Here is a 19,832-nt window from a genome sequence, read left to right as displayed (position 1 = left end):
TCAAAGTTCACCCATGTCATACCCCCCCCCCCCCCGCCCCCGCCACTTCAATACTTTTGGTGACTGAGTAAATACTTCACAGTATGCATATGCCACGGCTTATCCATTCATTAGTTCACGGACATTAGGGATGTTTCCAATTTTTGGCTAATATAAACAATCCTGTTATGATATTCATGTCTAAGTTATCACGGATGTATATTTTCAGTTCTCTTGGGTAAATATATCCAGGAGTAGAATTGCTGGATCATACAGTAAACAAAAAATGTTTCTAAAGCTGCCTCATTTTATATTCTCCCAGGAGTGAATAAGTATTCCAGTTTTTCACATCCTCACTTCTTATTGTCCATTTTTGGATTACAGGAAATCTTAATGGGTATGATGTAGTATCTCATTATAGTTTTGATCTGCATTTCCCTGATGATTAGTTGAGCACATTTTCATGTGCTTATGGGCAATATTTATCTATTTGGAGAAATGTCCATTCATCCTTTATCCAATGTTTAAAATGGGTTGTCTGTTCATTGTTGACTTGTAAGAGTTTTATATATATTTTAGATACAAGTCCCTTATTGGTTATAGAATCTGCAAATATTTTCTCCATTCTGTGGGTGTTTTAAATTTTTTTCATGTTAGTTGCTAAAGCACAAACACCTAACTTTTTAAAAAATTTTTTAAATGTTTTTTTAAATTTATTTTTGAGACAGAGAAAGAGCATGAGCAGGGAAGGGGCAGAGAGAGGGAAACACAGAATCCGAAGCAGGCTCCAGGCTCTGAGCTGTCAGCACAGAGCCTGACATGGGACTTGAACTTGTGAACTGTGAGATTATGACCTGAGCCGGAATCAGATGCCCAACCGACCGAGCCTCCCAGGCACCTCACACTTCAAAAAATTTTCAAAATGTTTTTGATAACTTTGAGAGAGAGAGAGAGAGAGAGAGAGAGAGAGAGAGAGAGAGAAAAGGGCAGAGAGAAAGGGAGACAGAAAATTCCAAGCAGGCTCTGTACTGACATGGCTCAGCCCAACATGCACCTACTTGGGGGTTGAGCTCACAAACCATGAGGCATTGATCTGAGCTAAGATTAAGAGTCAGACATTTAACTAACTGAGCCACCCAGGTCCCTCCATTTATTTTTTATAAATTTTATTTTTTAATGTTATATTTATTTTTGAGAGAGAGAGAGAGAGAGAGAGACAGCATGAGCTGGGGAGGGTCAGAGAGAGAGGGAGATACAGAATCTGAAGTCGGGCTCCAGGCTCTGAGCTGTCAGCACAGAGCCTGATTCAGGGCTCGAATCCACAAACCGTGAGATCATGACCTGAGCCAAAGTCTAACGCTTAACTGACTGAGCCACCCAGGCGCCCCCTCCATTTATTTAAAAAAAATATTTATTTATTTTGAGAGTGAGCACGTGTGGGGGAGAGACAGAGGGAGAGGGAGAGAATTCCAACCAGCACAGGGCCCGACTTTGGGCTCAGGGACTGTCACATCATGACCTGAGTCAAAAATCAAGAGTGGGATGCTTAAGTGACTGTGCCACCTGGGTACCCCTCTTTATTTTTGAGATGCAAGGTTGTTTTTGAGTTTTATACAGGGAAAAATATGAAAAGGACAGGTGGGCCATTTAATGAATCCAAGCATCCATTTCTGACTAAGTGTACCATGAAATGGTATTAAATCTAAGTTGAATGGCTGTTTTTTTTTTTACTGTTTTCATTTATTTTAGAGAGAGAGACAGAGAGAGACAGCATGAAGAGGGGAGGGTCAGAGAGAGAGAGACACACACAGAATCTGAAGACATGCTCTAGGCTCTGGGCTAGCTGTCAGCCCAGAGCCCAAAGCGGGGCTCAAACCCACGAACCGTGAGATCATGACCTGAGCTGAAATCTGACGCTTAACCGACTGAGCCACCCAGGCGCTCCCAGTTTGGACCTTTAGATCTTGTTACAATATCTGGCCTTTCATGGATAGAAAGACTGTGCACTTCTTGATTCATTGGGGGTCCAGCTGGTTCAGTGACTATCTTTTTAGGGACCAACTGAAACCTCAGGGGTTACATTTGAAGATTAACACATGTTTGGATATCAACACATTCATTTCTGTCACTTTAGTGCTCCTCAAGCCTGCTTTTCTAATCTCCAGCATTTACGGAAGCTGATTATGATAGACTCACAAGCCCCACTTTGGCTGGAGGAACCTGCTTTAACAAGATCCCTGGGGATCACCCTGCACATCAAAATTTGAGTCACCACTCTTGAACTGTTTGAACCATTATTTAGGAATATCTATCTGAAGTTTTATTTTATTTTTTTGAGAAAATAATATTTAAGGTTTCTAGGAAAGGCTCTTAACTTTTATAAAACTTTCTAGGGAGCTTCGACTCAAGGTAATGGCATTGGTTATCCATGAAGAACCATGTTTCAGTGACCGGGCTATGGGGGCTGCTGAGGAGAAACAGCCCCCATGCATAAATCACAGGATTGCTCTGGCCCTTCACATCCACTGGAGAGCTGTACCTGCAAACAGCTTCCAGTAACCACAGGGCCTCGGGTGTGGGGAGCACAAAGAGGAGGGGAGATTGATCGCCAGGTCACGCCAAGGAAAGCAATATCCTCTTCCTCTCTCTAGCCATTACCCTGGCCCGCCAATCTTCTGTATTCCGGACTCTCTCAGATCTCTTTAGTGGCAACTTCCTGCTCAGAAATGTCTGTATACCCTCCTTGCCCTTTACTGGTGTTTACTTCAAGGGATCTTAGAAATACATGCAAAAATATTTTTGTTTACAATAAATATTCTGCTCTACCTCACCACACCTGCTCCTGTCTTTAATTTGACACTACCAGTAGTTAGTTTCACTACTCCTTCCCACTACCTGAAATTTCTGAGTCCCCGACTTGATAGGACCAGATAACCTCCAGATCCAATTGGCCACCAAAGTTATGTGGATCAGACCTCTAAGTCTATTTCCGTTCTTTCTCTTGCCTTCCCAGGTCTTCATAGTATGTTACTAAAGTTAGATTTAATTCCAGAGGTGGGTCTATCTCTGGCCCTTTCTCTGTTTGGTCATATTGTATTAACGTATACCCCACAGATATACAAATGTACAAAAACTGAAGCAATGTTGCTATAAATACCTGAGTAAGTAAATACCCATGAATAACCAACTAAAATAAATTATGGTACATAACTACCACACAGGCATTAAAAATAATCATAATATATTGGGGCACCTCGGGGTCTCAGTCACTTGAGCATCTGACTTTGGCTCAGGTCATGATGTCACAGTTTCAGAGTTCAAGTCCCACATCAGGGTCAATGCTTCCAGTCCTGGATTCCGCCTCTATCTGCTCCTCCCCCGCTCACTCACTCACTCTCTCTCAAAAATAGATATTAAAAAAAATAATCATAATATATCAAAATACTGCCAAATGTTGAGAAAGAAACAAGGCACCGTTCTAGTAATTTATATCATGTGCATTAGCATTTTCAAGACACTTAAAAATATACATATGTAAATAAAATCTACGTTTAAGTAATTTTGTATTTGAATGTAAATGGCTACCCACCCAACTAAGCTATGGCTACCATCAGGGAGAAGGACTAGGTGAGGGAAGGCGTGAAAGAGCACATTTTTATTTATTACTTAGATGCTACTCTTTTCTTGGTATGTATTAACTTTATCACAAAAATGTTTAAAATAAAGAGAAAAATACTGTACATAACATACCACCTTCCTAAGGAAGCTCTGAAAACATCATTTTCGTATTAAAAAAAAATCCAATGACTCCTCTCACCCAACAATATTCCGTACAGACTTTTCAAGAGGGCCGTCAAGGCCACCTTCCCCCAAATTGCTACTTTTCCTCCTGACCTTCACTCTCATAAAATGCAGGCAGCAGCTCGGCATCACCCTCTGGGAGGTGGCCAAGAAACCCCACTGCTTCACGCAGCTCCCTCCACAGACTCCAGCACTACCTACAGTTAGTAACTGTACTTTCCTCTCTCGCGCTTTTATCGAGACCCCGTTTCAGAATTAACATCCCCCCTCCGCCAGACCTGTTCTTCGCCCACACACCCCCGAGCTGAGCCGGACACGCGCTGCCTGCAGAAGCATCTCTCGGTCTTTACTCCAGTGCGCCTGCTCGTGCTAAGTGCTGAAACCCGACCGTCGAAGGAGTCCCGCGGTGCGCATTCTCAGTCTCCACCTGCGACCCTTCTCCCACCTGCCCCCCTGCACACGACAATGGAACGGCTTTGGAACCTAATAGTTGTGGTGGCCACCACTGGGTATGTGAGCTATAGGCAAAGTTACTCGACCTTTAAACCTCCAATGTGTCATCTGTAAAATAAAGGTAACGCACAACGCTAATTTGATAGTAACTGAAATATTGGCTATCACATGTCAGCTTTGTAAGCTATTATTACTTCTTCGCCCGCAAATTCCATCCTATCGCCCTTGCCAATCACTGTCACCGTATCGATCACCTTTCCAAACACATTTAGAATGTGTCTATGTTTGGCTCGCTTCTCCTCCCTGTAATTCACTCTTCAATCACTTACATAGAGTATATTGTCCACCATTTTCCTGATGCTTTGTAGAAGCTGCAGGGACCACAGCACCACCCCACCTCCTGAAGGAACACGCTTTCTGATCCTGCCGTAAACTCTGGACTCTCTCTCCTCCAGTTCCTATTCACCTTCAAGGCCCCAAGCCTACCGCAGCTCCTAACACTCCCCTTCTCGTAGCTACAGATCCCACTGGAAAAACGGTCTTCCCCTCCCCTGCTCCCAGCGGCACACGGCATTATCGGACTGCGTGACGCTGTGCTTGCTCGCCTGGAGCCCCAGGGCCCTGGCAGTAAGCTCTCCTTCCCTCGGGCCCAGAGTGGTTCCTACGAAGGTCCCGCTCAAGTCGTCTCGCCCACCCTCTGAATTTCTCTAGCAAACACCACACCAAATTCTCGCAACCACTCCAGGGGGCCAGCAGGCGGGGCGGGGGCACCCGCGGAACCCAGCGGGCAGGCCGCAGGGGAGAGGGTAATCTGCGGGGACCCCATGGACAGGGTGGGAGTACCCGGGGCCACCCCACAGGCACGGCGCTGGGGAAGGAGAGGGGGGGAATAATCCGGGGCGACCCCGCGGGCAATGACTGGGGGAAGCGAGTAAACTGAGGCGTGCCCGCGGGCAGGACTAGGGTACCTGGGGCGACCCCGCGAGCAGGGCGGGGGTACGTGGAGGGAGCCCGCGGGCAGGACAACCGCACCCTAGGCAACCCCGCAGGTAGGGCGGGGTAACCTGGGACGACCCTGCGGGCAGGGCGAGGGTACCTGAAGGGCCCCCGAGCTGGCGCGCCACCGAAAGAGTCGCGTCCACGGCGCAGCCGGGTGTCCCGAGGTGATGCAACGCTCTGACAGCGCTCCGCGGAGAGGAAAAGACCGGTCTGCATCGGCCAATCATAGTGCGCCGCCCAACACTCACCAACAAGTAGGGTCTCGATTGGTCGCCCGGGCCCCGACCACGCCCACTCGGGGGTGCGCGTTGGGAAGGCGGCTGCGCGACTGCGAGATCCCGCAGAACAGCTGCCTCATGGCACTCGCGGTAGCGTGGTGTCTGCGCCCGGATGGTGGGACCCGGGGTCAGCGAGGGGAGACTGATGTTGTGCCTGCTCACCGCGCGTCTTACACAGGTGTACCCGCTTGTCAGGGTTCACCTGGATGTGCGCGGGACACCTGTGCATTTCCCCACTCTCAATTCAGGGGCGGGGCCGGCGGCCTCGGGGATTCTGCCTTGGGGCCTGTCGCCGGGGACCCTCCGCGGGAGCTGCTGTCGCGGAGGGTGACCGCCGCAGGAATCCATGTCGTAGACACCTGCGCCGGGATTGGCGAGACAGCAGTCCTGGGCCATACACCAGGCCCGCTGACACGTACACTGGATGCGGGGCCCGGGGTGTGCATTGCCGCTCGGCGCTCCGGTGACGCCTTTGGCACCCGGATTCCTGCCTGCCCAGGTCGTATCTGGGAGGGGCTGCGGTGTCGGTAGTCAGGGGACCTCAAGGAGCCCGCCCCTGGGTTCAGAAGTTCTGCTAAACTGGCACAGGGAAACAGGTCACAAAATAGGGGAGGAAATGCTTGGTAACCCGCTTTAAAGTTAGTACTATCTTAACGTTTCCTGTAATGAAAACAGCTTACTTGCTTCGTCATCTGCTCTCTTACAATGTATTATCACTGCTGTGGGTCTGCCTGTCCTGTTCTGGATCAGCTGGTTAAAAACGAAAGGGAATCTGGAGCCATGCAAAGGGCTGCAGACAAGCAGGTTCTGGCATTAGAGGTTGTGAAGGGAATCTTAGGCCTTAACAAATTCAGACTAATTCTGTAACTGCTTATTGTAGCCATTAGAGGAACAGAAAGAAAAAAAAGATCTGGCTGAGACTGCATAGAAAGCATGGTAAATGTAAGAACATTTTGATAGTTTGTGTAACCGTCTATCCAGTAGTCTACTTATCATCTAGAATGCTCTACCAAGTGTCATGGATTAGAGTGAGGGGGTTTCATTTCCTTGCTGAAATGGGTAACTCCAGTCAGTAACTCTGTTGGACACACTAGTGGTGTTTCCTCAGCTTATTAACTACAAGTACTTGGAATCTGTGTTTTGCATGTGCCAAGTTGCTACCTTGTCACTCCAGACAAGAGCAGGAAAGAAGGCTCCCAGATATACGGGTCCAGGAAAAAAGATGGGGTGACAGGTTTGATTATTTAATCTTGGATTGAGAAAACATCTCTGATACTGTCAGAAGGTGTAAGACCGAAAGTCTTTGTCTTCCTAGTTCAACTAGAAAGAAGTTGAACAAGAAGAGAAAAAGATTCTAAAAAGAAAAGTTATACTACTTGGATCAGAGTTGAATCCTCACTTGTTAGAGTAGAAGTCAATGCATAGGGCCTAACACTGAAAACCAAGAAATCACAGCGTTAGCATATTAGAGATAGGGAGGTATCAGAGGACACATAAAATTGTTGAAGGTGTTTGTATTTTGGGAGCAGGATTTAGGGGTGGGTAAGGCTACTTGATGTCACTTATTTGTCTGGTTTGAAGATGGAGGCTGTGACAGATTTAAGTATGGCCAAATTCTTTGATACTTCTGAGGGGTGATGGTCTTCATCTCCTCTTTTTGGTTCTGGTCTGGGCTCTGTGTCTGTTTTGATCTATGGAATATGGTGGAAATGACTCCGCCAGTTTCTGGGCTAAGGAGCAAGAGACTGGCAGCATCTGCTTCTGAAACCTTGATGCCATGCTGTGAGGAAGCCCACGGACAGTCACTGAGTGAGTGGTGCCATCTTGGAAGTGGACCCTCTGGCCCCAGCTGAGCCATCCCAGTGACACTACATGGAGTGGAGATGAGCAGTCCCCACGGAGTCCTGACCAAATTGCTAATTGCTTATTTGTGAGCAAAAGAAATAATTTTACTTGGATGGCTGGCTTGTTACGTAGCAGTGAGAAGGTATAAATGTAACCTGCATCAAGAGAAGGCAACATTGGATTATTTATCCTGCTGGGTGGAGGGTTTTCTGTTCCATCGTCTCTAGTGTTGGAAACACAGGAATCCCAAATGACTCTTCAGCTGCTTAGTGCTTTGGACTCTGTTTATTAAAAAATATATGTGCCAATATATAGCACGGTGTGCTAGACACTGTCCTAGGCAGTGGGGATATAATGGCCAACAAACCAGATATCCCAGCCCTCTAGAGTTTACGTTTGGTCAAGATGTAAATTAATAAATACTTAATTTCAGTACACATTGTGGCTCAAGGACAGTCCCTGGGGATGGTCTGCATAACACACTTTTGAACAGAGCCCAGTTTGATAGGAGGCTTCTCTGTCTTGAATCCTGACCAGGCTGATTTAATGAGGTATTAAACCTGCTTCCCTATCTGACCTTAAGAGTCCTGATAGCTAACTTGGATTTTTCACAAGACTGTTCAAACCAGAGTTTTAGGATTGATGGGCTTGACTCTATTAATTCTCAGAGGCCAAGGACAGGAAAACTCTATTTGGCACACTTTCCTGGTCCTCAGAGAACTCTCCTATGATCTTCGACTGCAATGTCTTGGATAGAAGTTAGTTGTTCATCAGGACTCAAGTACAGAATTCAGACTGATCTGTATTCATCTTTAAAAGGAAAAAAAAAAAAAGACAAAATGGAGGTAAAGAATATTCTATACAATCAGAAATAAATATTTCACGTAGCCTGTAATTCACACAAAGCCTAACGTGGAAAATACAAGTGCTCTTACCCGTACATTAAAAAAGACTTTATGTAAACCCTGAATTAGGAGATACCCATTAGTTACTGAAGATAGCACAGAGATTATACATAAAAACTATTTTGAGGGGTTATCTTGTGCTTTGTTAAAAAAAAGTTCAGGTTTCATTTTTTGAAGAATTACTTAGAGATACAAGCAAATCCACAGAAAAAGATAGCAAACAGTGATATCAACCGGGCAGATTTTGAATATCCCTTCACTCTGAATTCTTCTTTCTCACTTAAGATTATTTTCTTCATCACTCAATTTCCATAGGTAAGCCTTGTTCATATTCAGTATCAAAACCAATGCTGACATTTATTATTTTGGTTTCACTCTCCTTTTGGCATCTTTATGTTTCTTCCGACAGTCCTAGAAAACGTAAATCAAGCCTTTATTAAAAAATAAATGTAAATCATTTTCAAGGCGTTGTATAAAGTAAAATTTAGGTTATTCAACGTCAGGATTATGGAAAGTATTATGGGAGTGTGCACCTGGAGTGAGCAAGGAATATTCAGACCTCTTAAATGTCTGCAATGGAAACCATATTTTAGTCTTCCCCAAACTCAGGATTTATTGTTACTTAACAAGTATGGTGGGAATGCTACCCACACAGGCGGCTGTTCTGCGTTCCTCACCTGTACCAGGTGTGGTGTGACCTAAACAGTCCCTTCCTGCATGGTGACTGAGAGGTTAAAGCATGGCAGGAGGTGTCACCATTTGTGTCTTACATGTCACTCCTTACTCCTGGTTTCTTACACCAGGCAAATACTAACACACACAACACTGCATCCATCTGAGGAGACAATATGGAGATACCATTACTCACTATTCGCAAGTTGTTTGTTCTGGCCTCCCAAGAATTCCTGCTGATACCACTTCCCACTCCTCTCCAGAATAAATCACAACCTCACAGGGGAAAAAGAACAGGCAGGAGATCAATGCATTTAAAATGGATGATATGCTAGTGCTAGCATTATGAAGGTCTTCAATTCTAGGTAACACTCCCCACCCCCCCCCAATTTATTCTTATTTCACTTTATTTTTTAATTTTTTATCTTTTATTATTTTTTTTAATTTTAAGTTTATTTTTGAGAAAGAGTGAGCAAGCAAGCAAGGGAGGGAGAGCAGAGAGAGAGAGAGAGAGAGAGAGAGAGAGAGAGAGAGAGAGAGAGACACAGAATCTGAAACAGGCTCCAGGCTCCGTGCTGTTCACGCAGAGCCCAACGCGGGACTCGAACTCACGAACCATGAGATCATGACCTCAGCCGAAGTCGGAGGCTTAACTGACTGAGCTACCCAGGCATCCCTCACTTTATTTTTTTTAAACAAATGTTTATTTACTTTAAAAGAGAGATTCCCAAACAGGCTCCACACTGTCAGTGCAGAACCTGATGCTGGGCTTGATTCCATGACCACAAAATCACTGCCTATGCCAAGACCAAGAGTCTGATGCTCAACCAACTGAGCCACTCAGGCGCCTCTATAATTTATGCTGTTTAAAAAAATATTTTGTGTTTACAAAATGAAAATATAGAACTGCTAGGATTTTACTCTTTATGTATCATTAACTATCATGTATCTTGGTTTCTGTTTGTGCTAGGCTTTAAGAAATGAGTTCACAATAGAATACTACTTGGCAATGAGAAAGAATGAAATCGTGCCATTTGCAGCAATGTGGATGGAAGTTGGAAGGTATTATGCCGAGTGAAAGAAGTCAGTCAGAGAAGGACATGATTTCACTCGTGGATCTTGAGAAACTTAACAAAAGACCATGGGGGAGGGGAAGGGGAAAAATAGTTACAAACAGAGAGGGAGGGAGGCAAACCACAAGAGATGCTTAAATACAGAGAACTGAGTGTAGACGGAGGGGAGGTGGTGGTGGAGAGGGAATATGGGTGATGGGCATTGACGAGGGCACTTGTTAGGATGAGCACTGGGTGTTGTATGTAAGCCAATTTGACAATAAAAATTGTATTAAATAAACTGAGGTGATTAAGAAACAAAGAACGGAGTTTCCAGGAGCCTCAGCTCTCACATGAACATTCAGGGTATGGAAAACGGGTTTTGCCCGTGTAGCATCTAAGCAAGTCCCCAGAACAAAGAAGCCCTTGATGATGAAAAAGAATGAGGAACAGAGATGGGGAGTGGGAACGCTCATCTTCCAGAGCTTGGGGGGTCTACTTGGGTCAGTCCAAAAAGAGCTAAACCACATGCCATTGCAAAGGGTCCAAATTTTTGCCAAATACTTCTTTCTTGGATGCACGTTTCTGTATTACAGTGTGCAGTGGTGAGAGCTGTACCACTTCCTGTTCTCTACCATTTAATCGAGGAATGGACTCACCATGAAGTCTTTCATCATTCTTAGAAAAAAAGAAAAATCTTGTAGTCTCTTTCTCAGGTACTGATACTTCTCTGAAACAAAAGAGGGAGATAGAGAGAGAGACAGACAAGGGTTAATTTCAACATTTCAGATGAAATATTCACCTGAAAATATAAATGAACTAGTTTTTAAACATAGCTGCTTTCTGTTTTGCTCATTTTGCCCTGATTTAAAGTGACTCCCCTCTATCCTGAAGCGTTGGTAACAACCACTTGTTATGTCCCACAGCGGTGGCTGACCACCCACCACACCCCAGTGTCGCTGCCAACTCTGCCAGTGAATGGGACGTTCTGGGTGCTCCTTCCAGATCTGGGACTACACACAGCCCACCCAGTGCTCTCCAGTTTCAAGGAAGAGACATGATCCCTGTTACAAAACAGCTAGAGAACTCCAAAGGAGCTGAGATGAAAATTAGGTTGTCTTGTGAAGATAAACATGGCTGTCTCTACTAGCAGGTCTGACTCAGGTTCTACAAATCCTGAACCAGACCTGCGCAGAAGGAAGCTGCTTACCCGGGGCCGGCCTCATTGTCCTCTGTTTCTTCTGTAACGTCCTCCTCTTCAGAACTGCTGTCTTGGACTCGAGGGGCTCCCTGCCAGAAGACCGTCCCCGTTCTCACCGTCTCAACCCTGTAGGTGTCTGGATCGTCACGGGAATGAAAGGGGACAGGACTGTTCCTGAACACACTCATGTGACCGCTTTGACCACACACATAGCTCTAAGGATCCAGTATCTTAGTCACTAATTTAAAATCAGTAGTATCTTTTTGGATTTTCAATATTAATCGAGACAAAGTGCCATATTTTTGGCACTACCAAGGTGCTCTGATAAGAAATATAGTAATACTATGAAAAGATACAGAAACTAAAGGTTTATAAACACGTAACATAAAAGAACAGAAGGGTGGCACCTGTAGTAGCAAGAGAAGCTCAAAACAGAACGTGTTGTAGTGAAACCAGGTTTCCCCATTTATTCATCAGTGAGGAAAGGAACACATGTTTCTTCACGGCTTCAGTTCCCAGTCTTTCTGGAACTGCCGAACAAGCTACTGCTCTACGATGTGGACAGTGTCCCTGATTCCTGAGCACGGAAATCACGCCTGAGGCATCTCAGCACTCATTTCAAGGCTCCTTTCTCAGGCCTGGCTCTCAGAGGAGTTACAGTCCGCATCCACATCCCACTGGCTCTGCTCCGCAGTTTAGGACTGACCTCGATACTCAGATGGACAACATGTGCAGGAGAATGACGTAAACCGCACATGAAGTACTTATTGTGTCTTACTTAGAACAAATTTTGAAAAACTGGGTAACTGCCTTCCTGTCGGAGGACCAGAGAACTGACACGGAGTGCTTATGTGCTACCTGCACGGACGCTTCTTTAAGCACGCTGTAGGTAGGTGTGCGGCATTCTTCTACGTCGGCTCAGCCGGCTGCTCAGTGAGCTTCCAGAATGGCCGCATTTCCATCCTGAACACTCGGGGAGAGCAGCCTGACTAACAGCTAGCGTTAACTTCCGGCTCCCCCTGAACCTCCTGAAACGGAACGCAGAACTGTATGTGTTGGAGCTTGTGATTTTCTCCAGGCTCTGGCACACTTCCTAGGATTAAGTTGGAAGCAACCGGCATGTCAATGACGTTCATCTGTATAAAGCCAAGGCCGCCTATTTCCACCTTTCCCCACCAGAAAGCACCAGCTTTCCACGGGTCTTGGCTTTTCCAACTGCATGTAAAATACAAAGCTAATTAAATAAATGACTCCCTATTCTTCTTAACGATTGTTTCCACCCAGGAGAAGGAACGCTGCACAGAACACGCTCACCCCTTCAAGTGGCAGCTAGAAGTGTGCTCCCTTAAGTGCAACAACACTTTTCCGCTCTGCGAACACACCTCCAGGCATGTGGTTTTTGGCCATATAATACCGACTCCTATTGTTTACTGAGGTGAAAGAGAATAATGATTTTTTCAACTAATGTTACATTATCACACTTAATGTAGACTCAATCTACTGTATTCAAGCTGCTTGAAGTGAAAAAGTTGTAACACTTTAGTAAGTACCTTCCTTTACATCTTTAGCGTCCGAATCAAAAAAAGAGAATGTGAACCCGCCAGGCTGTTCGGCCCCATTTGTCAGAGTGGTGGGCTTCTGGACTTTGACCTTCTCGCCATGATGATTCTCACTAGAGGGTGTCTCGTCTGCTGTTTCACTGGTAACTTTCGTAGTTTGAAATATTTCTTTTAAGTCCGCGGCAACGTTATAATACATTTCTTTAGAAACCTCAGGCAGCTTCTCGGCTTCCTCCCTTTTCTTCCTCCGTTTTGCTTTACTGCAGGGACACATACAGACATGCCCATTACAAAGAGACCACCAGCTGCCAGAAATTCGAAGAACACCTTGGAAAACTAATCCAGTCTTTCAACAACCAAGAGGATCCGCATATGAAACTCTATTCATAAAGGCAGAATCTTGACCAGTAAGCTTTTACTACACAAAACTATGTCAAACAGCTCCAAACATTATACAAGAATCAAATCTCCCTCCTATCCTCTGAATTACATTCCATAAATCACACCTAAGATATTAGTTTTCAGAAAATCACTTAACCACAAAAGGACTGTTTCCTCACCTGCAAAATGAACATGCTAAACCAGGTAACTTTCAAGATCTCTACAAGTTCAAAAGTTCTGTGAATTTTGAGGCTCCTCAGTGGCTCAGTCGGAGGAGCAACTGACCCGATTTTGGTTCAGGTCATGATCTCACAGTTCGTGGGACTAAGCCCCACATTGGGCTCCATGCTGAAGTGCAGAGCCTGCTTGCGATTCTCTCTGCTCCTCCCCTACATGTATTGTCTCTCTTTCAAAATAAAAATAAACATTAAAAAAACCCCCCAAAATTCTGTGAATTTTACAACATTGGTTTAGAAATGAATTATAAATGTGCTAAGTCTACTGTTTTGATATGGAATGTTGATGTCATTATAACCTGCTCTGCATTTCTTTTTCTCTTTGATATTGGGATAAAAAGTTCCACGGCTATTTCCAGTACTGAGTTTTTAACTATTAGAAGATTAAAATCATTCTTCCTATTAGAGTCCATTCTATATGTCATGAGTAGTATCGAGCCAAAATTCTGTGTTACCCATAATAAGGGAACAAGACGTCTTAAATGATTACCTTCTTGAGGGAAAGAAGATAATCTTGTCTGTCACAGAGAGACACTTTTAATACTTCATTTAGAAAACCAAGCTGGCCAGGATTTAAGAGGGATATGCCTTCTATGAAACTGAGCTCTGAGAAGTGGTGTTAGTTTAGCAGTTCCACATACTTATCACTGAACCACCATATGGTGGTTTTAAGAGTGGACCAGGGGCACCTGGGTGGCGCAGTCGGTTAAGCGTCAGACTTGGGCTCAGGTCACGATCTCACGGATTGTGGGCTCGAGCCCCGTGTCAGGCTCTGTGCTGACTGCTGAGAGCCTGGCGCCTGTCTTTGGATTCTGTGTGTCCCTCTCTCTCTCTGACCCTCCCCATCTTGCGCTGTTACTCAAAAATGAATAAAAAACATTAAAAAATTAAGAAAAAACCACCAAGTGGTCCAAAGATCTTTGATCCATTTTTCTTTTAAGATGTGGAAGTTAATGGGGCATCTGAGTGGCTGAGTTGAGTATCCAACTTTGGCTCAGGTCATGACCTCATGGTTTGTGGGTTTGAGCACCACATCAGGCTCTGTGCTCACAGCCCAGAGCCTGGAACCTGCTTTGGATTCTGTCCCTTCCTCTCTGGCCCTCCCCCACTCACACGGTGTCTCTGAAAAATGTATGAATGTTTAAAAAAAAAAATGTGGAAGTTAATTTCCCTTAAATGTGGGCCTGACTTAGAGACCTCTTGAAGGAGTGGAGGAAGGCTGCTGTGACGGGGTGTGCCTATGAAGAGGAGGGTCACCTTGCTCTCTCCAGGACACACCACTGGCTCTGGGGGAAGCCAGCTGCCATGCCCTGAGGGCACTCAAAGAGCCAAACAAGAGGCAAGGAACAGAGGCCTCCTGCCTGCAAGATGTACCTGAGCCGTCTTGCAGGCAGTCTTGAGCCCTGGGAGCCTGCAGCCTCCTGAGAGCCCCTTACCCCAGAAAAGCACTCCCAAATTCCTGACCCACAGAAATTGGGACCTAACAAAATTTTAAGGTCAAGCTATTGAGTCTTCAGGAAGTTTTTTACACAGCGATTCATGAATGACACAGACTTTGGTACTGGGGTGTGAGGTGCTACTCTAACAAAACTAGACCGGAGAAGGGGCTGCAGAGCCCAGGTAATGGGCAGGCACCAGGAGACAGCAAGGAGGCCGTCAGCAAGAGCCTGAAGAGCCTTGCAGAAACTGCCAGTAGAAACTACACAGCCACTGAGGCGGCTGCAGTAGCGCCTGGGAAAGGGAGGGACACACTGCTGGAAACCTGGGAAAAGGGGCTCTAGCCACACGACGGCCACACTGCGTTGCCTCTGTAAAAGTGGGCCCTGGGACAGGCCTCTGCACAGGGAGCTGGCTAGGAAGGTGTCTGGGAAGGTCTGGGTATTTGCTGGTTTCTTCGCGCTGCTGCAGCACAACCTGAACAGACAGTTTCACTAAAGGAGGACTTTGTTTATAAGGAGCTAGGGCCTCACGGTCTTGAAGACTCCTAATTTCTAGAACACAAATGACATGAAATTTAAGAATTGGCTTCTAAGCAATTGGCTTCCTAAGACTCAGGAAATCATGGTCTAAAGTAGGCGCTAGCAAACCAGAGCCCATGGACCAAAGCCAGGTTGCTGGCTATTTATATACGGAATGCACATTACGAGTATCTTTTATAGTCTGAAATGGTTGGAAAAAATAAGGAGAAAATGACTTTGTGACATGGAAGATTATATGAAATGCAAATGTGTGTGTTACTGGTAATTTTACTGGAAGCCAGCCTCCCTCACTCATTTAGTATCGCCTGTGGCTGCTTTCCTGTTAGAAGGCAGGGTGGAGTCACTGCAAAGGAGCCCATGTGGCCTGTAAAGCCTAGTATGTTTACTGTCTGATCTTTAACAGAGAAATGTGTAGACCCTGTTTCTGATTTCTAAACAGAAAACAAAATCCTTTGTTAAGAGCCCAGCCATAGCCCAGTAACTTCAATTGTTCAACCAATTGAAGGTGGTGTCTCAGCAGAAGTCCACAGGAAAATAAGCTGTTCTCCAAATGATCTGTGGGTGTGGCTCCTGTCTAATGCGAATGAACCCCTAGGAGATTCACAGGAGATTCCAAATATCTTAAGAGAAATATGTTGTGAGAAACACTAGCTTAGATTGATAGGTACTGTCATATTCTACAACGAAAAGGCTTTTGGATTCCCACACTTCTACAAGCAAAAGGAGGCTGAGAAAAAGCACTCAGCCACAACCACGTGACCATTCATGAAAAAGGAAGGATGCTCCAAAAGGTGGAGTCAAGACCACAGGAGAATTATTACCGGGCCCACAGTTCTAATCTAAGAACTCCCGAAGTTTGTCCAGATTTCAGAGCTCCTCCGGACCGGTGCCCCCGTGCCTCCTGTATCCTCTCTGGAAAGCAGGGCTCACGGTGGCCATTCTGTGCCTGTCCCACCACTGTGTTCAGAGATGGGCAGTAACCAGTCACTCTGGTTCACAGTTCTCTCCATCTCTGATACAAGAGCCGCACTCAAGGTGTCATGTTCTAGGAATTACATCATCGAGCCTCATTTGCCCCTAGATGGGATTTGGATGATCGGCATCCCAGATTCTGAACGGATATTGTAGACGATATTGTAGACGTGAGGGTCCTGGGGAAGTCGGGGAGGGAGTGAGCATATTTTGGATGTGGCAGGAATGTAAACAAATCCAGCAGGTGGATTGGGGTGGTTTTAAAGACATCCACAAACTCCTCGTCACTTCTCCCTTTGAGAGGTAGTGTTAAGTCCCAATCAAACTATGGGTTGGACTTACGAGACTTGCTTCAAGAAAAGTGACTAGGGCGGATTGTCAGTGTGTGACTTAAGACTATGTCATAAAACACACGGTGGCCCTTGCACTCCTGGGTCCTGGCTCTGCAGGAAGTCAGCTGCCTTGTTGTGAGGACACGTCAGCAGCATAACGGAGACGCCAACACGGTGAGGGACGCGCCACGAGGAGCCATCCCGGAGGCAGGCCACCCAGCCTCAGTCGAGCCTGTGGAGACTGAAACCCAGGGCAACGTTCTGACCACAACTTCTTGAAAGACCCTGGCCAGAACCACCTAAAGAGGCTGCTCCCAAAATCCTCACTCACAGAAACTCTGAGGTACTAATAAGTCTTTGTGGTTTTAAGATGCTAAGTTTTAAATAATTTTTAATACAGCAATAGATGATACATCACACATATAAACACTAATCTCATATACAAACTATACTCCATTCAAAAGCCACATTCAACGTGGGTTATTTGAAATAACATATAAAAATTCTATGTTGTAGGAAATCTTTATGTTACTTTTACTTTGGTCTGATCAGACTTATATTTTTTTACTTTATTTTATTAAAAATTTTTATTTTAATGTTTATCTATTTTTGAGAGAGAGAGAGAGAGAGAGAGAGAGAGAGAGAGAGAGAGGGAGACACAGAATCTGAAACAGGCTCCAGGCTCCAAGCTGTCAGCACAGAGCCCAATGTGGGGCTTGAACTCATGAGAAGTGTGAGATCATGATGCAGGCCAAAGTCAGACACCCAACTGACTGGGCCACCCAGGCACCCCAAATCTGACTCTTTTTAAAAGAAACTTTTAATCTTGGGAGAAATTTAGATCTATAGGAAGGTCACAAAGATAGGACCTCATTCCCAAATAGCCTTCACTTAGTTTCCCCTCACAATAGCATCTTCTCTGACACAATGGTCAAAACGAAAATAGATGAACATAGGTTCATTGCTATTAATTAAACGCAAACCTTATTCTCATTTCCCTAGTTTCTCCACAAATGTCTTTTTCTTCCAGGATCTAATTCGGAATGCCACATTGCCTTTAGTGATTTTAATAGTCCGAAAATGAAGGAATGAAACCAGGCAGGCTCACTGGGTGCTCCACAGATGTGCCATATTTTTCAAACTGATAGGGGACGCACAGGAAACACAAGTCCTACACCTTGAAGTAGTGCACTGGACTGAATCTCTGCCTTCAAGGCCCTATTTTCTAAAACCTGTGAACATTATCTTATTTGGAAAAAGGGTTTTTGCAGAGTTATTAAGTACCTTGCAAAGAGGTTTTCCAGGATTATCCAGGCAGGCCCTAAATGCAACCACAAGTGTGCTGCTGACACAGACAGACATGAAAGAAGACAGAGATCAAGAGTCCAGTGATGGGGGCTCACAGCCAGGCGAGGACCACCCCGGGCTGCTAGCCGTCACCTGAGGCCAGGAGAGAGGTGGGAACAGATGCTCCCCCCTGAACTTCGTGAGAGAATGCAGCTCTTCCAATAACCTTGACTTCAGACTCCCAGTAACTTTTGTGGTTTAAGGCAGTTAAGTTTATGGTAATTTGTTACAGTAGCCACAAGAAACTAATACAAGTAGGAGGCACTGCACCAGCCCAGGAGCATATGTCATTCACATGCATGAAACTTCTTTGTTAAAAGGCTTTCTCTACCACATCCGCAACCCCACTCTAACTTTTCCCTCCCTGGACTTAAATTAAATGCATTAAGGACCGATAGAGAGATACTGGCTACCACCTCTACTGCTGTCTGAAACGAGACTAATTCCTATGACCTTCCTACTGAGAGGAGTGAGCGAACTTACCTTTCTTTTGGTTTATCATCGGTCTTCCTTTCGTAAGAGGCATGGTCATGCCTTGTTGGATCATAATGTATGACATCCCTATGTAAACAATGGACAGGAATAAATTGTGAGAGAGAAATCAGAACATAATGCAAAAACCTAATAGCAAATCTTAAGTCAGCCTTGGAGCGATTCCAATTTTTTGAGCCAGACAAAACCACACAACTAAAAAAGATATCAGGATCTTTTTAGAGATAGTCACATTTTAAAACTGGATTTGCATAAAAGATTTTAGGGGGGAAAGGCTGGGGAGGGGAGTAAAGGTATAGAAAGGAAAACTGGGGATGTCCGGCTGGTTCAGTCAATAAGAGTCTGTGACTCTTGATCTCAGGGACCTGAGTTCAAGCCCCACTGTGGGTGCAGAGCTTACATTAAAAAACAAAACAGAACAAAACAAGAAAACGAACATGGGGCACTGGGGAGCTCAGTCGGCTAGGCGTCCAACTTCAGCCCAGCTCATGATCTCGCAGCTAACAAGTTTAAGCCCTGCATCAGGCTCTCTGTTGTCAGCATGGAGCCCGCTTTGGTTCCTGTCTCCCTCCCTCTCTGCCACTCCCCAGCTCATGCTTTCTCTGTTACAAAAATAAACAACAAAACAAAAAGAGAAAGGAAAACTGGTCGTACAGTAGTGACTGTAGAAGCTGGTGTACAGGGCTTTAATCACTAGTCTTTCCAAATTATGTGTTTAAAATTTTCTGTATTATAAACTGCTACATGTATACAGTTTTAGAGTTAATATTTTACTTATTTGTTTTTTAAAGTAGGCTTCACGCCAAGCACAAAGCCCAATGCAGGGCTTGAACTCACGGCCCTGAGATCAAGACCTGAGGTGAGATCAAGAGTTGGACACTTGGGGCACCTGGGTGGCTCAGTCAATTGAGTGTCTGACTGCCCCTCAGGTCACGATCTCTTGGTTTGAGTTCGAGCTCCATGTCAGGTTCTGTGCTGTCAGCGTGGTGCCTGCTTGGGATTCTGTCTCTGAGCCCCTCCTGCACTTTCTCAAAAATAAATAAATGTTAAGGATTAAAAAAAAAGGAATGGACAGTTAACTGAGCCTCACAGGTGCGCCTACAGTTAATATTTAGTCATTGTCCAGCTGCTTCACTAAGGAAAACAATGCTGCTGTTACCTCTAAGTATGTAAATAGAGAAAAAATTTAAGATTCGTTTCCTGGAGTGAACCTGGATCAAGAAGAAGTATATATATATAAGTATGTGTGTATATATATATATTTTTTAAGGTCTTATTTTGAAAGACCTTAAAAAGTGAGCGGGGGAGGGGCAGAGAGAGAGGGAGACACAGAATCCGAAGCAGCTCCG

The 19,832-nt window shown here is 45.0% G+C and overlaps 3 protein-coding genes and 1 non-coding gene across 8 annotated transcripts in view; 1 reads left to right on the top strand and 3 right to left on the bottom strand.

Moving 5' to 3' along the window:
- Positions 1-5,415, bottom strand: part of IARS (isoleucyl-tRNA synthetase) — a 65,695-nt gene extending 60,280 nt beyond the window's left edge. For 2 of the 3 annotated variants that reach the window (XM_029919366.1, XM_029919367.1), the window contains exon 1: positions 5,330-5,413. The gene's annotated coding sequence lies outside the window, so the exon portion shown is untranslated. Of the gene's footprint in view, positions 1-5,329 lie in introns of all 3 variants that reach the window. The other variant, XM_029919365.1, reaches the window with a different exon arrangement.
- Positions 2,416-2,547, bottom strand: LOC115277188. The gene has a single exon (XR_003902293.1). It is a non-coding gene; the product is annotated as a small nucleolar RNA SNORA84 (small nucleolar RNA).
- A 171-nt stretch (positions 5,416-5,586) lies between the features above and the next one.
- LOC115276141 lies at positions 5,587-13,442 on the top strand. Its single transcript, XM_029919989.1, has 2 exons — positions 5,587-6,009; positions 10,911-13,442. The coding sequence occupies exons 1-2, from the start codon at positions 5,589-5,591 to the stop codon at positions 11,132-11,134; spliced, it is 645 nt and encodes a 214-aa protein (XP_029775849.1). The 5' UTR covers positions 5,587-5,588; the 3' UTR covers positions 11,135-13,442.
- Positions 8,196-19,832, bottom strand: part of NOL8 (nucleolar protein 8) — a 26,090-nt gene continuing 14,453 nt past the window's right edge. For all 3 annotated transcript variants that reach the window (XM_029919986.1, XM_029919988.1, XM_029919987.1), the window contains exons 12-17: positions 18,475-18,552; positions 12,736-13,004; positions 11,195-11,321; positions 10,644-10,714; positions 9,129-9,208; positions 8,196-8,671 (exon numbers count right to left, since the gene is read on the bottom strand). In XM_029919986.1, the coding sequence (XP_029775846.1) occupies positions 8,621-8,671; positions 9,129-9,208; positions 10,644-10,714; positions 11,195-11,321; positions 12,736-13,004; positions 18,475-18,552 (676 nt within the window). In that variant the 3' untranslated portion in view covers positions 8,196-8,620. The remainder of the gene's footprint in view (positions 8,672-9,128; positions 9,209-10,643; positions 10,715-11,194; positions 11,322-12,735; positions 13,005-18,474; positions 18,553-19,832) is intronic.

Source organism: Suricata suricatta, chromosome 13, assembly GCF_006229205.1.
Source record: "Suricata suricatta isolate VVHF042 chromosome 13, meerkat_22Aug2017_6uvM2_HiC, whole genome shotgun sequence".
Lineage (NCBI taxonomy): Eukaryota > Metazoa > Chordata > Mammalia > Carnivora > Herpestidae > Suricata > Suricata suricatta.
This window is presented reverse-complemented; position numbering and strand designations above follow the sequence as displayed.